Source organism: Hypomesus transpacificus, unplaced genomic scaffold (genome assembly GCF_021917145.1).
Source record: "Hypomesus transpacificus isolate Combined female unplaced genomic scaffold, fHypTra1 scaffold_31, whole genome shotgun sequence".
Classification (NCBI taxonomy): domain Eukaryota; kingdom Metazoa; phylum Chordata; class Actinopteri; order Osmeriformes; family Osmeridae; genus Hypomesus; species Hypomesus transpacificus.
The window spans coordinates 1,749,763-1,771,645 of NW_025813837.1; the positions used below are offsets into that span (position 1 = coordinate 1,749,763).

A 21,883-nucleotide genomic window follows, 5' to 3' on the forward strand; every position below is an offset into this window, starting at 1 on the left:
TCGTCCAATAAAACCTCTTCTCCGGTGATCAGAAGTTTCCAGAGAACGACCGCCCACCCTGTTCAGTCGTGGAGTCTCTAACTAAATGAGGTGTGTAATGTGGATCTGTTTTATTGGGCCAGACTCATAGCGAACAGGCTAGAGCTCTACGCCAGAGCAGAGCTGCGGTCCAATAGCGAGACTGACATGTGCCAGAGTTGCGTAATCTAATACTCACCCACTTGGCTCTCATCTCTAAAAATATCAGTAGGGTCCGATGTGATCTCAGTGTGTGTGTGTGTGTATGCCTAGGTTCACATGAGTTCACCAATCCTGTGTCCGTCAGTCAGTCGCAAAAACCATACAGTTTAAATTCAACCGAGCTTCATTCCAGGTCAACAAAAGAGAGGAGATGTGGTGTAAGGGAGTCGAGTGGGGGAAGAGGGTTGCAGCTGCTCAGAAATGTTACTTTTCTCCAGATCACATGGTTGAAACCCTGCCCCCCACACCCACCCCACACACACACACAATCACATACACACTCCTCAGCAGGTGACTGAAAGGCTTGGTTAGTTACTCTCTAGAACACCCAGTCCCTCCATAATCCCAAACTGACAGGCATGAAACATGTCCTGCATGTTGTGCATGGTCCAAAGCTGAAGCACATAGAAATTGTTAACTAGAATTGGGTGTCCAGTTCCTTTATTCAATGGAAAAGATGATGCTCATAAGACAACAGACTTCTTTTGACGAGAATGGGGAAGCTGCACTGACACTCTGGTGTAAATTCTGGGAGATTAAGGAGTAACCGCTCAGCTCAGATGTTTATAATTTTATTTTATACATGTTAGCACCAGTGTGTGGTTAGCATTACCTTCTGGGCTCCAGCAGGGATCAGGTACAGGAAGTTCAACTCTTATACACACCAGCTAAACAGAAGTTTCATAAACAAGAAACATATACCCCCCCCCCCCCCCTCCAATCAATTTCCTAGAACACACAAAAGGATTCTATACTGTACATTTAGCCAATTAACACGTTTATACACTATGGGAGGATGTTTCAATGTGAAGCTTTGGTTATACATTCTACTAAGCACATTCAGCACCAAAAAACCGCTCAATCTACAGTAGGTAATAATATCATGATATCCTTGTCAGCAGGGTGAACGAGCTGTGAGCTATATAAATACATAATGGAAAACAATAAAAGGTTGTTGTGCCTTTTTCTGTGACCTGTATATAAATGTGTGTGTGTGTACAGTAGGGTGAACGTTGAGATGAAGAAGCAGTTTCCTTGGTGGAGATAGACAGTATGTCCTTCCCTGAGTTTAGTATTGCTCATGAGACTTGTGCTTTCCAGTCAGAATGCAGAAGGAATGTGCTTTCTTCAGACTGCTGTGCAATACATGATACATACATAACACAACCTTATCTACAGTGTGGGAGTGCAAGCTCGTGGTGGGAATCATCACAGGTCATTTGTGAAGCAGGATCAAATTATGCTGATATGACCAGTTGTTCATGTCAAAATACAATAACGGGTGTAAATCTTTCTCGCTTTCACTTGGAAACAATGTCTATCTTTTCACCTCACATTGGAATAGATATATCTGCTTGTATATTTTGTAAACAAGGGTATTTTGTTCACAATGGTTTTCACATTCAGGAGGTACAGTATAAATTCAAATAATACAGACAGTACAGTATACTTCTCATAGGTTATTCTGAAATAGTACTGAGTTGAACAAACTCATGAGTCTCACATCCGTACCAAGTCTGCACACAAATCACATTCATATTCCTCTAAATGTCCATCTCATTTTGATTTTCATATGCAGGCCTGCGGTTTCCTGTCCAGTCAGACCAGTATTGTAGCCCAGAGAAAGAAAGACCCTCCATGTCAGATTATGTATTGCTTATTCTATAGTTGACGCCCAGGCAGTCCATGACAGTTTTGTGAAAGTTAGAGAAACAGTGAGAGATCGAAATAATGAGTTGGAGACGGAAACAGACTGAAATACAGGCAAAAGTGAGATGGTAAGGGAGAGGAAGATAATGGCAAGAAAAAAAAAGAGACAGAAAGAAGAAGAGAGAATTTAGAAACAATAAAAATAGAGGCCAAAGCGAGAAATAGAGGTGGAGAGTGAGAGAGAATGGGGAAGGAACCGAAATAGAAGCAAAAGAGGAAGAAAAACAGCGAGTGAGAGAGGGAGAGAGGGTGACCGAGCCCAAAGGGGCATGAGCAGGGTCACAGTCCGGCCCCTCCCCCTGTCTGCAGGGGTCAGAAGAGATCCTGGGGGCCCAGGTGAAGGATGAGAGGAGTGGCCAGGGCCTGGGCCTGGTAAAAGGCACTGTCAATATACAGACCCCCTGGGAAGAGACAACCAAAGACAGACTGGTTAAAGCCCATGCCAGTCAATGTTAGAGAACAATTTAACAATGTGAACATTTGTTTCGATGATCAATGTGTTTTGATTGGGTGAGGTAGAGACAGGAAGTGATGCAGATATCTGACAGGGTTCCAAACTACTCAACTGTTGGCCCATTTTTTTTATTTATATTTTTTTATCAAATGCAATATCTTAACTCTTAACAGAGTTCAAAATAAAATGTATCTCACAAAATAGAGTTTATAACCCATAAAAAGGTTCTACTTTCAACAAAGTCATGGACAATCAATATCCAGAATCAAAATTCACAGAACATTCAATTGAACTTTTCAAGAAAAGAACAAAAAAAACAGTTTTGTCTTAAAAATCATAACGTCATACAAGACATGACAAACAAAGGAATATATCAAACACATTCCAAGACTCCTTTAGGAGGTGAAAACATCTAGAATCTTCTCTGAGCAGAAGACATGGAGGGTGGAGGAGTACAGGGCGGTCTTAGTAGGGGTACAGGTGGGAGATGGGGAAAGGTTGGGGGAATCTCATGACTGGAAGTATGACTTGGGGCATTCTGGGGGTGAAACCTACAAAGGAAAACAATAAAAACAGATGGGATTGTGTTGAGTTTCTGCTTGAGCAATAATGTGAGGTGTAACGAAGAGTGAACACGATGCAAAATAAAGTGAAAACCCCACGTGAGTGTGTAATTGGGGTAAAGTTATGAGCGCAGATGCTGTTGCAGGCACAATGTGTCCCTCTGGGCTTACCGTAGCCAGGAAGAGGGGTTGCAGGACCATAACCATAAGGTGCACCAAAGCCTTCAAGGAGACACAGGCAAAGTGTTATCATCAACGGAACATTTGAACATTTGAACGCACGCACACACACATACGCCTTCTCCCACACACTCTACCTGGTGTTAGGTATCCATGGGTGGGGTGTGCGTTGATAAACGGCGCTCTGGGCATCACAGGCAGCCCTCTCGGTCTACTAACGTGAGCCGGGACCGTTACCACCGCCGGCGCCGGCCTCTTCATCTACACACAACGACACACACACACACACACGAAGAAGAAGAAGACGACCCGCATCATCAAAACATCCGTTTCATCACGCATCTATCTAGGCGGCGGCGGCTGACATTTCTCCACTCACCGGGGGGTTGGGCTTCTTCTTCTTGCCGCTGGGACCTTTGGAGCCGGAGAAGAGGTTCTTCAGGGCCGCCAGCGCGGCGCTGGCCTTCGCCACCTTCTTGTTGGGCCCCGTCCCTCGGAACTTCTGCTTGTCAACCTCCACCTGTCACGCGGAACCAGGAAGAGGACGAGGAGGGAGAGGAGGAGGGACAGGAGGAGGAGAGTGAGGAAGAGGAGAGAGAGGAACATCATGAGTTCAGGTAATCCCTCTAAAGACTAGGTGGATTCGGAGGGGACACCATACACGTGACAGGCGAGTGTGTGTGTGTGTGTGTGTCCCACGCGGTCTCACCTCGATAATGAACCGTTTGTCGTAGCTGCTGCCGCTCTCGGAGACAAGCTCGTACTTGAGGCCCCTGCGCTTCTCGTTGAGCTCCATCACCGGGTTCTTCCCTCCCGCTGTCAGGATGGGGCCGGGCGCTCGGGGCTGCGGGCACACACACGGGTCAGATCCCCGCATGGGGCTGGAGCAAGTCGGCGTGCTCCTGCATCGCAAATCACTACTGCGCCAACCGAAAATGCGGAGCTAGGAACCCACATCCACGGTAGTGTTCACAGAAGCCAGCAGCTTCTACTCACATCTGAATGTGCTGTATTATTGATGGTAATGTCTACATTAATCTACTGGAGTCTACAACTCCAGGCAGACATGTTGTTATTGTTGCTGTTATTGTTGTTGTGTACCTCGGGCATGTCCGTGGAGGAGGAGACCGAGTTGGTGCTGGAGGTGGTCGACAACCTGTCGTTCTTGCTCTCGCCGTCAGACTTCTCGTCGGCGCTCAGGCAGTCCAGGTCGCCGTCGAGGCCCCCCGGGTAGCCCAGCGCCTGCAGCACCTGGGGGGAGGGAGAGGAGCGGGAGGGGGAGGAGAAAGAAGAGGGGGAAGAACAGAAATAATTCAGACCATCGAGAGCCGCAGTGTACAAGCCGGTTAGCAACCGCATACCCCCAGCAGCCCCCCCACCACCCCACCCCCTGTTCCCCTCCCAGCGACGGGCCGCTACCTTCAGAGCCACCTGGAGCTTGGCCATCTTCTTGGAGGCGCCGGAGGCTTCGTAGACAGTCCCCTGGAGCTCCACGGACATGCTGAAGACCGGGGCGTGGACGGGGCCGGACTGGCCCAGCAGCTTGTACTGCAGCCCGGGGTGGACCTGGTTCAGGCGCATGAGGGCGTTCATGGGGTGGGTGGGGTCCGTCATCTTACTGTCCAGCACTAGAGAAGGGGGGACAGAGGTCGTTGTAGATCCATAGGGGCTCAGGTTCACGTCCCCCCTGTTGTGTAACTCGCTTTGGATGAAAGCATCGGAAGAACTGATGATTAGGAGGTTTTTCCCTCGTGTTCTCTGAGGGTTCAGGTTGGTTATCGACGCTGTGCATCTCTGTGAAGACTTGTAACAATGCTTGCTAAAAGGGGGATGCATGTGCACTTAGCTTGATTCGATTCCTCACTGCCTTTTTATGGTACGTACTTGAGCTATGCTAGCTGCTCCAAGGGCAGCACATTTTCCCCCCTTGAATAGAACCACTCTGCCAAGGCGCGGAGGGTGTAAAATACAGAAGACAGTAATTATATATATATATACAGTACTAATGTAAGTAGGAGGGTGTTCATCTCCTGTGGAAGGCAGAGATAGTAGTCAGTGTGTGTACTTGCAAGTCTGTCTGCCCAGATGGGAGTTTTCATTCAACTCCATCTCTCACCCCCCCCCCCTGCCCCCGCTCCACCCCTCATTCACCTGCTTTGAACTGTGAGGAGATGAAAGTCTCATAGGATTGGTGTCAGCAGGAGGAAGAGGTTTAATTCCTGTGACCCATACGCTGTCTCCCTGAACAAGAGGGGGCGAGCGAGGGTGGGGGCGAGCGAGGGGTGAGAGGGGGGCGAGAGAGGTAATGGTTCTGTGCTTTAGAATCCAAGCAGCTTAATTACAATGCTCTTTGAAGAAGTAAAAAACTTGTCATGTACCTCACTTCTGTCACTGGCCTCCCTCATTCGACAGGGCAGTGGTTATCCCTCTAACTATAAAGGAAGTATTTTCTGTCTGTATGCGTGTCTGTGTCTGTGGCTAAGTTATCTCAAGGAGCGAACACCGTCTGATGTGGGAAATAGGCCGGTGTCTTGCTCAGGACCCCAGGACATGCAGTGCCACGTGTGGAGAAATACATATAAATATATATACACACGCGTTCGGCGCCATGGATCTCGCGAGAAATAAATAGAACCGCTCTGGGCTGCACTAAGCGACGGAACCATGAATCTAGAAAAGCCGCACTGCCCTGGCATTTGCCGGCAAAGGGCATGGCACTGGTAATAAGAATGATGAAAATACTTATACTAAGTATTTATGGCACCTATTGTACATGAAACATTATTCAAGACAGAGTAATTAAGGGATGGTGATAATCTGATGGAGCCACATGCTCCCTTAATGAGACACTGAGAGGTCTGGTGACAATGGGAGAATCGCGGACGTCACCTCTTATTCTCTTCTGAGCTTCTCTGTCGTCGAGGAGAACATCCTCTCTCTGTCTCTTCAGGTTCCTCCCTGGAGAAAAGACAAATACAGTGTCTGAAGCCACCCAAGCATGGACCTGAGACTCCCTGGTGCATACACACACACACACACACACACACTTCTCTGTCTCTTCTACTCTTTTTCCCTCCCAGAATGAGAGAGAATGCGCGTGTGTATATCTGTCTCTGTCACACAACCACACACACAGACACACACAAGCGCATACACACGCTCACACACGCTCACACACACATTCTTCTCTCTCTCTTCCACTCTTTTCCCCTTCCAGAATGAGAGAATGTGTATGTATATCTGTCTCTCTCAAACAACCACACACACACAAGCGCATACACACGCTCACACAAACACACACACACACCTTCGGAGAGTCTCTGTGTGGGTTTACTTGCAGGAAGAGGATCCATGTTCAGAACCTTGTACATCTGTCCAAAAGCCAGGAGCCGTAGTGCATGCTGAAACACACCAACACACCGGACAAACACAGACGACAGAATAAGGCCAGATCGCTTCATCTGCAGTCCACCACCCAACCCCCTATTCCCCAACCCAGTTACAAGATAGCCCCCCCAGAAGGCAATCGATAGGACCAACCAGGAGGACGACAGGCCCCTTCTCCAGCTCCTCTTCAGAGAGCATACAGTAATTAGACCGCTTCAGACAGAGAGAGAGAGAGCTTTTGCATAAGCAAACGGGGAAATAAAACCAGCCTGAGCAGCAGTGAATTCCCTGACACATTTTACTGCTATTTCATCTAGGTGTGTGTGTGTGTCTGTGTGTGTATGCTGCAGTGTAGCCTTGGGCTCGCTCTGGCTTTCATGGACGCAGCAACAGCGGGGGCTGCTGGGTGCACGGGGGCTGTGAGGGAGGGGGGAGAGAAGGAGGGAGGGAGGGGGTGGATTGGGTCGGGCTTCCCACGCTCATTAGTGATCTAATTATGCCTTTCCTCCTCCGGTTTCTTTCAGCTCCCAGGGGCTGCAGAGCAGAGGTCATGGCTGAGGTGCTGCTGCAGTACCAGCCTCGCTGTCTAAATATAGACCCTGGTCTGATCTGAGGCCTCTGGAGCTTTATACAAATGCTTCTCCACTTCTAATCAATGTGGGAGACAGAGAGAGAGAGAGAGAGAGAGAGAGAGAGAGGGAGGGAGGGAAAGGGGGGGAAGAGACCACAAGGAGGAGGAGAGAATTGTCCTTCCTGTCCTTGTATAGGTCAAATTTGCTGCAGTCTATTATACAGTACATGAGTCTTGAAATGGGCTCGATCCGTCTTGAATTGGACGATGTTTACGCACGACTGACGGATGACTGACACAGAGTGGGCCTGGTCTGGGCGGGGGCGTCTGACCTGTGCGCTGTGTGTGATTCCCTCGGCGTGCCGGGCCGTGAGGGTGGACAGGCTGTCCGTCGGCTCCCTCTCACACGGGTCGTGGACTCCCGGCCCACCTGGGACGACAGCCAAACCAGTCAAAGCAAAACCATTTAGAGAGAAATAACAAGAAACACAGCTAGCACAGGGTTTCGAGTTTGGGCTGCCCATCCGGGGGGTCAGGGGTTAGAGGTCAGAGGGGTTGCTGACCTGGGAGGAGGATCCCTGAAGCGATGCACTCTAGGACCCTGCGCAGCGCCTCTCCTGGCCCCAGCGGGCGGTTACACGTGGCTATGGACTTCTCACACAGCAGCTCCAGGGGCTGGGAGAGGAGGACCGCTTAGTGAGACTGAATGACAATATAACAAGGAGCCCACCGTACGCACTGTGGTCACTCCGATCTTTGAACCAGCAACATTTAGCCAACAGTTAGTTCCAGCCAAGTAACTTGATTGGACGAGAGGGAGTACGTCCTTATTACTTGGCGGCTGTGGCCTCATACCTGCAAGGAAACCACAGCCCTGCTGATATTCAGAAATGATCTAGCACTCCCTCTCGTTGCTTCATTTTCTTATTCGGTTCCTCCTCGTCTTACCCATCCTTTGATTGGCTGCCACACAGGCACTCTGTTGCACATGTCCCTGAGCACACGCAGGACAATGACACAGGACTTCAGGTCTGTTACTCTGGCCTGAGAGAGAGAGAGGCAGAGAGAGAGAGAGAGAGAGAGAGAGAGAGAGAGAGAGAGAGGCAGAGAGAGAGAGGCAGAGAGAAAGAGCGAGAGAGAGAGCGTGTGACAGAGAGAGAGAGAGGCAGAGAGAGAGAGCGAGAGAGAGAGTGAGAGCGAGAGAGAGAGAGAGCGTGTGACAGAGAGAGTGAGAGAGAGCGTGTGAGAGAGAAAGAGAGATACAAGGTTGAATCTAGCAGCCTTGCTAGACAAAGGAAACCACTGGCTTCGCTGAGCGAACGTCCTTTGACACACAGGCTATTGAAACCAAGAAAGCAAGAAAGAAAGAAAAAGATTGGGCGCAATTAAATCGGAACGGTCGGCATAGATGGCATACCTGGAACCACTTGGCATGCCTGAGGGATGCCAGGGCTGCCCGGCACCTGTGTCGGTCTAGGACGCCCTCCTCCTCCTCCTCCTCCTCCCCCTCCGTCCCCTGGCGATCCAGGCCTTGCTCCGAGGCCTCCCCTGGAGAGGGGAACAGGGTGAGAACACAGGACACTCAACACAGGGGGCCTACTGACTCCAGAGAATCACACAGGCAGCAGGGTGAACAGCTATCAATTAGCATCCCACTGATCTGATAGAATGAGCTGATAGGGGGGGGGAGAGCAGGGAGTGTGTGTGTGTGTGGGGGGGGGGAGTGCTGATAAATCAATTACATGTTTTGTCTCATGCACAGGAAAAGGGGAGGTGGGCGGAGGGGAGGGGGGGGGGGGGTCCGAGCGTTGACACACACACACAACCGTCACAGGAGGATACGTGAGAGCATGCGCCCCCCCCCCTTCCCTCCCTTCCCTCCCGCCTGCTTGGACTCTCAGTCTAGATGCAGATCAGTGGGCCACCGGGGGAGACGGTCACGCCAGATTAGTGTGTTATCGCTGCGGTGCAGACCCTTAATGAGAGCATGGCAGTGGCTCCACAACACGGGCCACACGGGACGGCGGATTGAGATGAAATCTGGGGGGGGGGGGGGGCACTAATGCAAGGCGTTTGACATTTTTCTTCATCGAGCACGCGCGTTCATCCAAACCGACGTACAATTAGCGCGCGTGTCCACGCTATTTGAGCTCGGCTATTGGGAGAGAAGTCTAGATTGATGGTGAATTGGGGGTGCCATACTGATATTTAGGGTCTTGCATCTGGGGATCAGATGTTTGTGTGTACTACTGGCGTCCTGTGGGTGCGTCCCTGCCATGACTGCGTCTGAGCCATGGAGGACACAGGAGGAGGAAGCAGAACCACAACATAAACATCTGAGGGGGAAAACTGCCACCCTGAAAAGAAAGTGAAGGCTCTTTATTGTGGGGAGGGAGGGAGGGACGGAGGGACGGAGGGAGGGACGGAGGGAGGGAGGGACGGAGGGAGGGACGGAGGGAGGGACGGAGGGAGGGACGGAGGGAGGGAGGGACGGAGGGAGGGACGGAGGGAGGGTGACCTACGTTGGACAAGCAGACAAATGGACTGCAGACCAGACCACGCAGATCAGAGCGCAGGGATAATTACAGAGGACTTTGCCCACGGAAAGACCGTTACCAGTCATTAATCCATGGCAGATTAACTTTCCCCATATAATTTTGCGCTATATAGAGAGATTTTTTATGGACCTAACGATATTCCAGGTGCGGCATTCACATATGTACTACAGTTATAAAAGGGAAAAAGATGGTACAACCACTTTAAGAAAGTATATCTTGTTTTGAAACAAAACATCAATTTTGGATTACAGTCATAATTCATTCCAATGGATGGGGAACCCATAAAATTACCAAAACATTGATAAAAATTGCTGATAAGTGTAATTTTAGAAGCAGATCTTAATCTGACTTGAGGTGATAAATAATCCAGGCCTGGTTCAATGAGAAGAAAATAGCTGTATAATGTATATAAAATATATAAAGTGCATAAATACAGTTTATAAAATTGGACAGAAATGGTTTAATATATTTTATGATATACAGTGTGAATCCCTATACAGCATTTTCTGTTGAATCTATCCCCAGAGGACAGCAGGGGGCGGGGCAAGGGGGTTAGAGGTCATTGAGTGGTGGTGTCAGGCCCTTGCAGTAGAGACTGTAGTGAAAGCTGGATGAAAGAGGTGGAGGACAAACAGAAGAATCAATGAGAGACATGGGGGTCATCATCCCGCGTCACACCACCTAAGACCAAAGACTGACCACCTTCATGTTCTGCCCCAAGGTCTTCTGGGAAATGCAGTACTGTACTGTAGGCCTTGGAAGAGGCAGTCCCCCGCCTGAAGGTCATATAGATTTTGAATTGGATCTGGTACAGTAAGCATTGCATATACCGTTAATGATTTGTTCACAATGACCCTAGGGTGAACCCAAGCTCAAATCAATCAAAAGGAAACTTTTGTCGTCTAATTTAACTGTCAAAGTTTAAAATGTCAATTTCCACTGTGCCTTGAATCCCAAACATCTGATCTTGAGTGTCTAAATCCCCTCTTTCCCACAGGCAGGCCATGAAGGAGTCATCAGTGGAATGTCAGGACCACGTACACACAGGCCACCCCAGTACAACGCTCCTTGACATCATCAGCTTCGACTTTTGATTAGTGACCAGAACATAAATGACATTACTACGACTGGCTTTTCACCATGAAATTACAGCATGTCATTCTGAACCTTTTGACTGGTAAGAGTAGGCATCCTGTGTTGGAAGCTTAGGGCCAATCCTTCAAAAAGGTCAAAGGTCCCTCAAAAATGAGAACGTTCTTTAATGGACACGATCCAGAAATGGACATGATCCAGAATTTCATGGTGCACAGTGACCCAGAGAAAAGAAGCCTAGTAAAAGGAGATAGGGGGGAGGGAGAGGAGAGGAGGAGCATGTCTGAGGCAGAGAGGGAGTGGGTATTGTAGTTCTTTTCTGTGGGGGTTCTGTAGTTCGGGGAAGCCCCATGTACCCGGGCTTCCTGCGCTGGGGCTCGTCGGCTGCAGGCCCCAGGCCTGGCAGGTATCACACTCCACACACCAACACGCTGGGGCTGGGGAGCTGTGGCAACATAACCAGGAGTGAATGAGCACAGGCCAGGAACATGTTAGAACTGTCAGTCAGAGGGTCGACACCAGTCGGTCAATGAGTCAGACGGTCAATGAGTCCGACGGTCGGTCAGACAGTGAGTCCGAAAGTGAGGATCCGTCAACTGTCAGTGATTCCAGACCAGTCAGTCAATCAATGAGTCAGTCAGTCAGTCAGTCAAGACTAGTTAGTCAGTCAATCAGTCAAGACTAGTTAGTCATTCAGTCAGTCAAGACCAGTCAGTCAGTCAGATATTGAGTAGAGCTCAGTCCGTCAGTGCTGCTCTCATGCCGTTTCTAGAACCAAACCTTGCAGGGCTCGACTGGCGCATGACACAACACAGAGAGAGAGAAATCAAACGTCTGTTAAAACGGCGCTTTGTCTGAAGACAGAGCCGCGCTGATCCCTCCCGTGGTGAAACAGCCTTCACACCCCACTCCCGCTATTGTGATATGCAGAATCTATGTACCGTGGCTACAGACCGTTTTCTTCCCCTATTGTGGAGGCCTGACCCAATCATCTCTAGAGAAAGCCGCGTCACAATGGGGGTGACGCAACGCCGCACAATGGCTTCATCCCCTGCTGAATCACCTGCCATTCATATCTTTCATTTCACTGTTTCGAAGGAAAACAATGGACAGAGGAATGAACGGCGTGCGTCTGAAGACGATGTCAGACTGGAAACTTCTGACTGAGACGCAGGCTGAGGAGGGTTGTAACTAAGCACCCTGGAGATAAGTGGATGAGGACATGGTAGTGGAAAGAGAGGGGAGGGCTCTTTTGGTACACCTGATCCAGGCTTCGTGTGGTCATCGACGGGAGGCATCTGTTCCTACCAGGACCGGCCAGACACAAAAGATCGATATCTCCAGCCCTCCCTCACCTCTCGGCGGGACCTCTCAGCTTTCAGCCCCTCCTCAGTGCACCGACTCCATCTTGATCCCTTCCCTCCCTCGGCCCCTCCGCTCTCAGGTGTCAGCCCTCCTCTCTGCGCGTCTCTCTCTCTCTTTCTCTCTCTCTCCGTCTCTCTCTCTCTCTTCCAGTGGCTGCCTTTCGTCCGCCCCGCAATCTTTCCTCTCCGATTTCACCTCTCCCTTTCTTTCTGCGATTCATATATCTCTCCTATTCCACCGCCCCCCCCCCTCCCGCTCTCTTTCTTTCCGACTCGTTTCATCTGCCCGTGCCCTTTCCTGTCTCCGCTCTTCTCTCTCCACCTCTCTCAACCCCTCCACCCCCCCCCCCCACATCTCTCCTGCTTTGTCAAAATAAAGGTTAAGTAAAACGGAGGGCCGACTATTTCTCTTCAAGGCTAGTGGCGGAGGAGGGGGGGAGGGGTGGAGAGAGGGAGGGGAGCTTACCTTGGGATGGGGTGTCGCGCTCCGCCCTCATGGCCAGGGAGGACAGGCAGATGTTCAGGGTGAGGGCGGGGTCTTTGGTGTTGAACACCCGGATGGCGGCCTCCGCCACGCACGGGCGCACCTCGTACGTGTCCTCCGTCAGGGTCTGCCGAGTGCAAGGGGGGGGTCACATGACGTCCGCACCACGCACACCCCACGCGGTCCCACAAAGAAAACGTCCGTGTTGGACTTCTTAAACCCTACGAATCATACTGGGGTTCGAGAATGGATCAAACCCAGGCCAGGGTTTTGCATTCCGGTGGCCAGTGTTTTGTTTCAAAACTTTTGAGGAGATTTTTTTTTTTTTTATCAAAAAAAAACTATTCAAGGTGCGCTCTCTCTCTCTCTCTCTCGCTCGTTCTTTCGTTTTAAAAGATGAATCCATCCATCACGCAGTTAGTGACACCCTCGCCCAGTTTAGCTCAGGAAATGAGGGCTTGAAATGGACCCTCTCCTGGTGACAAAGTGCGCACAGCAGGCATGGCAGGTAATTAAGTATGCGTGTGTGTGTGTGTGTGTGGGGAGGAAGGGGTTTTGGTGCAGGAAGCACACTCGGGAGAGTGGATCGTGTGGTTCTTTAGGCGAGATGCACGCTTGTAATTGGGAGTCAATATTATAATCCTTTGGACTCAGCATGTTCCAGTGCTTGTGTTACCTCAGGCATTGGTGTTTAAATATTGTATGTTTCACTGTCGCAACCCACCCCATTATTATCCTTATTATACACAGTACAATTCTTCTTTAAGAACTAATCACACCATCATCTGATACATTTTCCACTCACTCACACATTATTTATTAATTCACAGTGATCCTCTGTTATATGGTCTACACCATTGACTTGGATGTCTGTCTACTTGAAAACGGGGTCTCTCACCTGGATCTGCAGGGGCAGGTTGCCACTGATGGTGTACAGCAGCACCTTGGTGGGCTTCTGGCGACACATCAGCACCAGCTCCAGGTCCAGGTCTCCCCTGATCAGGAGGCCCTTGGCCACCAGGCCCACGCGCATCACCCCGCACAGCACCGAGCCCTTGCAGGCCCTGGAGAAGGGGGAGAGGGGGGGACAGTAGGCTCCATGACACTGGACTCAGGGATGGGGTGACTTTGCACGGTGCCCGGGAAATACACACACGTGGAATAACACCGGAGACGGTAGAACTACACACTGAACGACACACTTCGGATTCTTGATATTCTGTTGGACTTCCTGTGCGCGCTATTTGTATTTCGCTTTGGATTAACGCGTCTGATAACTGAAGAAAATGTTAATGTAGCGTGTGTTGATTTATTTTTATTTTTTTCTCCGTCCGTTTCTCCTCCTTCTACAGGGACGGGGACTCACTTTGAGGGCTTGGTAGCAGGGCCGGTCGGTTCTTCAGAAGGCACGGCGTCGCTGCTGGTGGGGGGAGGGGGCGTCTCTGGGGGGGTGTCGAGGGTGTCCATCCAGTCAGACACCTTTTTGAGGGCACACTCAACGACGGAGACCAGAGTCTGCACGGCCTCCAGCTGCTCTGGAGAGGGGTACACGCTGGCGTGCTTGGCCATGACGTGGAGGTCATCATTAGCAAATGATCGAATGGACTGCTGAGAGAGCGAGAGCGAGAGAGAGAGCGAGAGAGAGAACGAGAGAGCGAGAGAGAGCGAGAGAGAGCGAGAGAGCGAGAGAGAGAGAGGGGGGGGGGGAAAGGGGAGTCAACATCCTCATGGCCATCAAGAGGGTTGAACATTCTCAACAGAAATGCAGAACCTCCACTATCTCTGGGTTCACGGGAGATTATTCTCACCCCTCACCACCGCCGCTGACTTCCTCAAACAACGGGCCGTGTCTCCAACGGACAAATAGTTTTGTCCTCCACCTCGAGGGCTTGCGGTAAAACCACTTACGCCTGGGCATGGCGTTTTTCCTCTGGGTGTCAGACATGCTATATCTGTCACTGTATAGAACTGACGGTGGCATTCTAGAGAGAGGCTTGTACCTCGGCCCGTGTCCTCGTTCCCGAGCCCCTCAAGAGACAGCAACCGCACTCACATCAACAACTAGGACATGCAGGGGCACGGACCGACAGCGTCCACAAATCTGCTGATGTGCACAAAGCGAGTGGAGCTGGCTCGGCTAGCCTGGCTGTCAACAGACACACGACCACTAGGGGGGGCTTTACATGGGAGGGGAGTTACTATCTGAACATCTCCTTCCCTCAAGACCCCCCCCCCCACCCCTTTTCCTCCTGCCCCTCACCCACCCCTTTCCCTTTCTCTCTGCCCACCCACCCCCACCCCTTCCCTCTCTATCCCTCCATCCCTCTCTCTGCCTGTACGTAGGCTCCACTCATCACACTGGGTTATTTATGAGCGGCTTTAATAATTCACAGGTAAGTCCCCGGGGAGACAGGGTCATTCATCATGACCTGGCTAATCTCTGGCCGCTTCCTCTACCCCCACGGCAGGGCGGAGGACGCGCGCGCCGCAACGCGACGTCGACAGATGCGGGCGACACGTCGACGACGACCACACCGGCCGGCGGCTCCGACACACAGATCCAGCCTCGGCCACAACCCACAACGCCCACAAAAGACGAAATGGGAGGACGAGCGGCAGCAGGGACGAAGCCGTGCGGCGGCTGACTCACCATGTCCGGGCGGTGGAGGTGGGTGAGGTCTATGTCAGGACCCAGGTCCCCTGACCCGGCTCCTCGGCCAGCCTTATCGTCCTCTGGGTCTCACAGCCACACCACCAGCCTGTCACTGGAAGAGGAGAGGGGGGGGGGAGGGGGGACGATAAGAAATGGAAAAACGCCATCAAATCAAATGAGAAAATCTCACAGTTTATGCTTGTATCTGTCTCCTGCTCGATGGTACAGCAATCCACCAATGGACATTATGACCCGGAGACATTATGATTTTCGGAAATAATTCGTTTGACGGACAAACCCGAGTATATCCCTTTTACGTGGCTTTATAACATGGAATCGATTTTACAGGCTCACAGCGGGATTACATCTCTACCCTTGAAGGGGAAAACGGACAGGACAAGTCTAAAGCCCAAGATGAGATGACTCGGGTCTCCTCGACCACCAGCGTCTTCCCAGCAGTTTAGACGTTCCCATCACTGTCTTCTATTTGAGGGAGGGTTATATGAACCCCGGGAGGTATATTTCGGGCTATGTTTATTTAGGTCATTTTCACTGCAGGGAACATTATGAGCAGTGGGGGTTTTTTGCTGGCAGAGGAGCCACTTGGCTGGCCGAGCCGAGATGGTAAGGGTCAGGGTTACTCATCCAATCTTTTGGGTTGTTGACAACGATTGGATTAGGATATTTGAAGACAAAGAAATGAGAGACAGACACAAACAAAATCTGTCCAGATACAGTGCCCTCCAAAAGTATTGGAACAGTGAGGCCAATTCCTTTATTTTTGCTGTAGACTGAAAACATTTGGGCTTGACATCAAACGATGAATGTGAAACCAGAGATCAACGTTTCAGCTTTTATTTCCAGGTATTTACATCAGGATCTGATGCACAAATTAGAAAATATCACCTTTTTGTTCGAACCCACCCATTTGTCACGTGAGCAAAAGTATTGGAACATGTGACTGACAGGTGTGTTTTGTTGCCCAGGTGTGTCCTATTACATACATTATTCAATCAATAAATACCACTGAATGTCTACACTCAGGTTCAGATTGGGTAAGATAGGTTTTGTCTATGCAGACTGTATTCAGAGGTGAAAACAACATGAAAACCAGAGCGCTGTCTTTGGGTGAAAAACAAGCAATTGTGAGTCTTAGAGAAGATGGAAAATCAATCAGAGCCATTGCAGAAACATTGGCCATAGCCAGTACAACCATTTGGAATGTCCTGAAGAAGAAGAAAACTACTGGTGTACTAAGTAACAGACGTCGAACAGGTAGACCAAGGAAAACATCAGCAGTTGATGACAGAAACATTGTGAGAGCTGTAAAGAAAGACCCTAAAACAACTGTTAGTGAGATCAGCAACAACCTCCAGATGGCAGGAGTGAAGGTATCACTATCTACTGTTCGCAGAAGACTTCATGAACAAAAGTTCAAGGGCTACACCAGAAGATGCAAACCACTCATTAGCAAGAAGAATAGGAAGGCCAGGCTGGAATTTGCCAAAAAGTACAGAGATGAACCTCAAAAATTCTGGGACAAAGTTTTATGGACTGATGAGACAAAGATTAACTTTTACCAAAGTGATGGAAAGGCTAAAGTTTGGAGAAAGAAAGGAACTGCTCATGATCCCAAACACACAAGCTCATCTGTGAAACACGGTGGAGGTAATGTCATGGCTTGGGCTTGCATGGCTTCTTCTGGGACGGGCTCATTAATCTTCATTGAGGATGTAACACATGATGGCAGCAGCAAAATGAACTCGGAAGTCTACAGAAACATTTTGTCTGCCAATTTAAGGAAAGATGCAACCAAACTGATTGGCAGAGCCTTCATCATGCAGCAAGATAACGACCCAAAACACACTGCCAAAACAACAAAGGAGTTCATCAGGGGCAAGAAATGGAAGGTATTAGACTGGCCAAGTCAATCTCCAGACTTAAACCCTATAGAGCATGCATTTTACCTGCTTAAGAGGAGACTGAAGGGAGGAACCCCACAAAACAAACAACAACTGAAAGAGGCTGCAGTGAAAGCCTGGGAAAGCATCAAAAAGGAAGAATGCAAAAGTTTGGTGACGTCAATGGGTCACAGACTTGCTGCAGTTATTGAAAGCAAAGGATTTGCAACTAAATATTAAGTCTTATTCACTTAAATATGTTTTAAGTATATCTGTTCCAATACTTTTGATCACATGACAAATGGGTGGATTCAAACAAAATGTGATATTTTCTTAGTTGTGCATCAGATCCTGATGTAAATACCTGGAAATAAAAGCTGAAACGTTGATCTCTGGTCTCACGTTCATTATTTGATGTCAAGCCCAAATGTTTTCAGTCTACAGCAAAAATAAAGGAATTCGCCTCACTGTTCCAATACTTTTGGAGGGCACTGTATATCTGACAGTTACGCCAGTGAATCCAGGTTTCGAGGACCTGGTGTGTATTAAAATAGACTGCAACGAGCCCAGACAAAAAACAACAATCATGGGCCAGCATTTTTCTGTCAAACTGTAGCCTTGCCTAAATGTTACGCAACAGCGCATCAGCTGGCAGTGCGGACTACAATAAAATAAATAAAGAACTACAAACAACAACAAAAACAGAGGGCTTTGATGTGAAACAACGGGAACTCAAGCCAAAATGTCGAACAAAAGAATCATTCTAGTACTGCGTTCTGTATGTCAGTGACAGTTATAAGAAAAAAAAAAAAAAACATGTCACACATAACGATGCTACTTCTTACAACAGAGCGTCTTCAGCACGTGTCAGGTATCCATGCCTGCGTCTCCACGCCTCCTAATGACAGATTAGAGAGAGCAGTCTGCCAAGCAGATACCTGGAGATCAGGACTCTCACCATGCAAACAAGACGACCAAGAATCCTCCACTCAGCCCAGTATAGGTCCACAGACACAATCCATTTCAGCAGCAACATTCAGTAATAAAGTCATATTGCAATGTTGTGGCTGAGATATATTACTGTGGCACCGTAGCTGAGGAATGATTGTTTGCCGTGCCTGCAGGAGTGTGTGTTGGTTTCTTAAAGCTAGCCCCCCTCCCCCAGAAGGATGTGGTGGTTTGATTCAACGTTTTTTTCCTTACCTAAAGTATCAGTGTGTCTCCCCAAGTAGAGCCCAGCACAGGCGCCCCCCCCCCCCCCCCAAAAGGGACTAGTATCACGGCAGCTTTGTTACGAAATGTCAGCTTAACTTAAAAGCCTTTGTAGATCAAGGATTATATCTTCATTTATGCATTAATGGGTCTGCGACAATAATAAGAGAAAGTGCTGTGATGCTGTGGGGCTTGACACAGATGGCAATCACACTGCTCCTTTCTCAACTGGGGGAGTGAGTGGGTATGCATCTCAAATTGTGTGTCACCATTCTACAGAACAAGGCCAAGCCTGACATAACAAGGAGGTTTGGTCAAATTGGACCCGTGGCAGCGGAGGGAGCGTAGACTGGCTGCAGGGAGCCATCATTGTCTCAGGTAATGGAGACATCATCGCCCAGATGCATGACTGAGCCATGGCAATCACAGTCCATCCTCCACATGCATGCGCACTCACGCACGCACACGCACTTACACTCACGCTAGCCTCAGGTGAGTTGTGTGCAAGAAGAAGCATGCAGTGCTCTGTGTGTGTGTGTGTGTGTGTGTGTGTGTGTGTGTGTGTACCTTTCTGTAAGGCACGGCACTTTGGCCGAAAGTGCATTTGAGCTCCCCCCCAAAAAACAAGCTTCAAATAGCGCGGTATTGAATCAGAGCCATAGATCTGCAAGTCAACAAAAAGGTGTGTGCTGCATCCACACAGCTTTGGACTATTTTCCATAGCCAACCTCTCCTCCTATAACCAGCCAGGGCACAAAGCCTTCATCTCTGAATCTGAATTTCCCTCAGGTCTTTTTTAACCACAGCCAGGTCAGGGGCTGATTTCACTTGAGTCTCCCTGGTAGTCGGGCTCCTGTGTGCAGGAGGAAAGCTCATTAGGGACCCAGCTCACGTAGCTCTGGTGCTGCGGAGGGAAAGGCCTTCCTAACCACTCTGTCACCAGCAACACCACACCTCTGACTGGGCCACGGCACTTAAAACCACCAGGGGTCCTCACCAAGGCTGGTGCTGTGAGAGACACACACACACGGGCATCCACGTACAGCGCCAGTTCTAAAATGCTGGCATGAATATTTCAGAGCCAGTTAAACAGTGAGTAGCAAAAAAAAACCTTCCTTACCATTAGTCTATTTCTGTCTGAACTGTGTGAGAATGCTGTCAAAGAGCTACGCTGTTCTTGATATGCAAAGAGGGATCTCTAGAGGAGAGTGACAACACAGTGTCTATCCATCTCCGGCTTCACAACATCTAACAGGTAGGCCAGTTTATCTCAGCGGAGCCGACAGGAAAATGCTAAAACAACCAACATCCTTCCGATGAAACTCCGTGTGGGAATTGGCCGAGCGCGTTCTGAAAGCTGGATCCGGCGCATGATAATGCTAACCTTAGCCCAGGTGGTGAGATTCCTCTACTCACGCCGGGCGGTTTCCAGGGTACATCAAACGCTAGGAGTAGATATACCCTATGGGCATTCTAGACTGCTGTCTCTGGATGCCAAGTGCCTTTGTTTCCGACTAAAGCTTTCCCTGTCTTTATTCTAGGCTTTCATTGCCAGTGTGTTTCTTAATGAGATTTTCCGAGTTTTGTAGCGCAATATGCACTTGATTCAGGCAGTCCTGGAATGTGTGTGTGTGTGTGTGTGAGAGAGAGAGTGGGATGAGAGAGGGTTGGAATGAGTGATGAAGGATGCGTTTGCTGACGGGAATGGTCAGGGTAATGCCCTGGTTGTGTTACACATTACCTCAACAGCTGGTCTCAGTTACAACACACCATCAGAGCCACTAGCAGCTTGTCACTTTACTAACACACCATCACCAACAACCTACTGAATTATACACTCCACCACATCACAAAGACACCATCTAACTGTATGCTTTTCTTGGGCCGTATAGTATTTGGGTTTTACTGCCAAGAGTGAGCCAGGAAAGATATGGTTTCAGTTAAAACTATTGTCAATCGACTGTTTTCCAAAACATCCCCCTCTGAGCTGCAAGGCCTTGGGCAAGGAACACTGGAGCATTACACCGAAGCTTGACGATTCTTTCTGCAAATAAAGGGGAACTTTGAGGTCAAATAATATCTGCGTCCATATAGCTGGCGTCTTTCGAACTGTTTGGCACAGGCGACTGTACCCCCTCGTTTTAAAAACACAGTACAGAAAACGTTGGTGTATTATATAAACACCAAAACCTATTACACTAATTGAAAACAAAATGTCACATGCACACTTGATCCTCATTTACAAGCCGGGAGCTCCATCCCCGTCATCACTTTAGCTAGTCCCTGGGAGCCTTGGGAAATTAAGATCGAGTTACCGTTTCTATTTACATTCCAAAGACACGAGTTCGCACCTGCTAGACTGTGCACCGAACTCTGCTTACTCTGCAGTCTTGCAAACCAGCTCATCTTTGATCAAAAACTGCAACACCAAAGAGGTTTGTTTTTTTGCAGATATGCAGAGCACCTGTTAAATTGCGGGATTATAAATTGCAAAAGCACCGAGTGAGTCATGCTTACTGTACTTCGCTGTGGTGTTGAAACCAGAAATTTCAAGTTAAGAATTTTGACTCCCTTTAAAAAGACTTAACGTTGTTAATGAACGTTGCACTCCTTAGAAAGGGAATACAACCTATCACAAAAGCTGTAACTTACTTTGTTCAATATAATTGAATGCAGCAGCTTGCTAACCTTCGAGTGAGGACTGACCATGCCGCTAAACTGAGTTGCATAGGTGAACCAGCCAGTCCAGCTCGCGGGACAGCCTCATTCATCCTCCTTATGCAGCTTGCAACTGTCATGAAGCGAATACTCACGTAGTTATTGAACAGCGGAAACAACAGTAAAAAACATCCAAATGTATTGAAGCAGGGAAGGTTCCGTAGGAACGTGAATCCAGAAGGAGTACGTGTAACTCTCCTTTAGTCCAGCACACAACGTGGAGTCCGAATCCAGCAGCAGGAATCGGTCACTGTTGTCAACGAGCGTTGTGTAGCGCTGGATGGTAACAGTTGCGCAAGCGCACTGAAATTGCAGGGTGCGATGTGAAATGCATGTCTCCTCTCATACAAGGCTACCGGGGTAGGTTATGTGAATGTGGTTTGTGCACCTTCCTGGTTTAATGAATTTTTCTGGCACAACGACTGGCAACAGAACAGGGTTCCTTTAATGGACTACAATGGAAAGTGCATTGATACATTTCATTGCACACAGCCACTATTGCATATAAAGATTGCCTATAGCCCCAAAAAAGTGCCTAATGGGAATAGTTTAGATTAGAATTATTCATAGTTTTTAGAAGGCATTGGTGGCGAAAATGAGTCACTGGGATCTTTTACTTTGACAGCTGACGATTTAAGCCCTGTGGTGTTAGCCCAGATCAGTGCATGGCCTCAAAACACACACACACATCATCTCTCTATCACTCACTCATCACTCTCACACATTCACCCACACATAACACCACACGCCCTATTTCTCTCTCTCTTTCACTCTTTCTGTCTCTGTCTCTCTCACA

At 49.0% G+C, this 21,883-nt stretch overlaps 1 protein-coding gene across 2 annotated transcripts; it reads right to left on the reverse strand.

Annotated features, from left to right (window-relative positions):
- Positions 1–1,022: 1,022 nt before the first annotated feature.
- LOC124464105 (spermatid perinuclear RNA binding protein) lies at positions 1,023–21,376 on the reverse strand. 2 transcript variants are annotated; one of them, XM_047016013.1, is made up of 18 exons: positions 21,183–21,376; positions 15,254–15,368; positions 13,970–14,208; positions 13,502–13,667; positions 12,586–12,730; positions 8,523–8,653; positions 8,054–8,149; positions 7,669–7,780; positions 7,438–7,535; positions 6,455–6,548; positions 6,037–6,105; positions 4,567–4,775; positions 4,249–4,398; positions 3,857–3,991; positions 3,527–3,667; positions 3,285–3,408; positions 3,139–3,189; positions 1,023–2,955 (listed from the first exon to the last, which is right to left on the reverse strand). In XM_047016013.1, exons 2-18 carry the CDS (start codon positions 15,254–15,256, stop codon positions 2,870–2,872), a joined length of 2,049 nt encoding a protein of 682 aa, XP_046871969.1. In that variant the 5' UTR covers positions 15,257–15,368; positions 21,183–21,376; the 3' UTR covers positions 1,023–2,869. The 2 variants fall into 2 exon arrangements, with proteins under 2 accessions (XP_046871969.1, XP_046871968.1); XM_047016012.1 differs by having other exon boundaries at positions 13,970–14,211.
- Positions 21,377–21,883: the final 507 nt, after the last annotated feature.

Excerpts from the sequence above, each read along its gene's own strand:
- LOC124464105 (XM_047016012.1), bottom strand. Across the intron at positions 13,668-13,969 it reads CCTGCTACCAAGCCCTCAAA|GGCCTGCAAGGGCTCGGTGC; the intron begins GTGAGTCCCCGT and ends CCCCTTCTCCAG. Across the intron at positions 6,106-6,454 it reads CACACAGAGACTCTCCGAAG|GGAGGAACCTGAAGAGACAG; the intron begins GTGTGTGTGTGT and ends TCTTTTCTCCAG.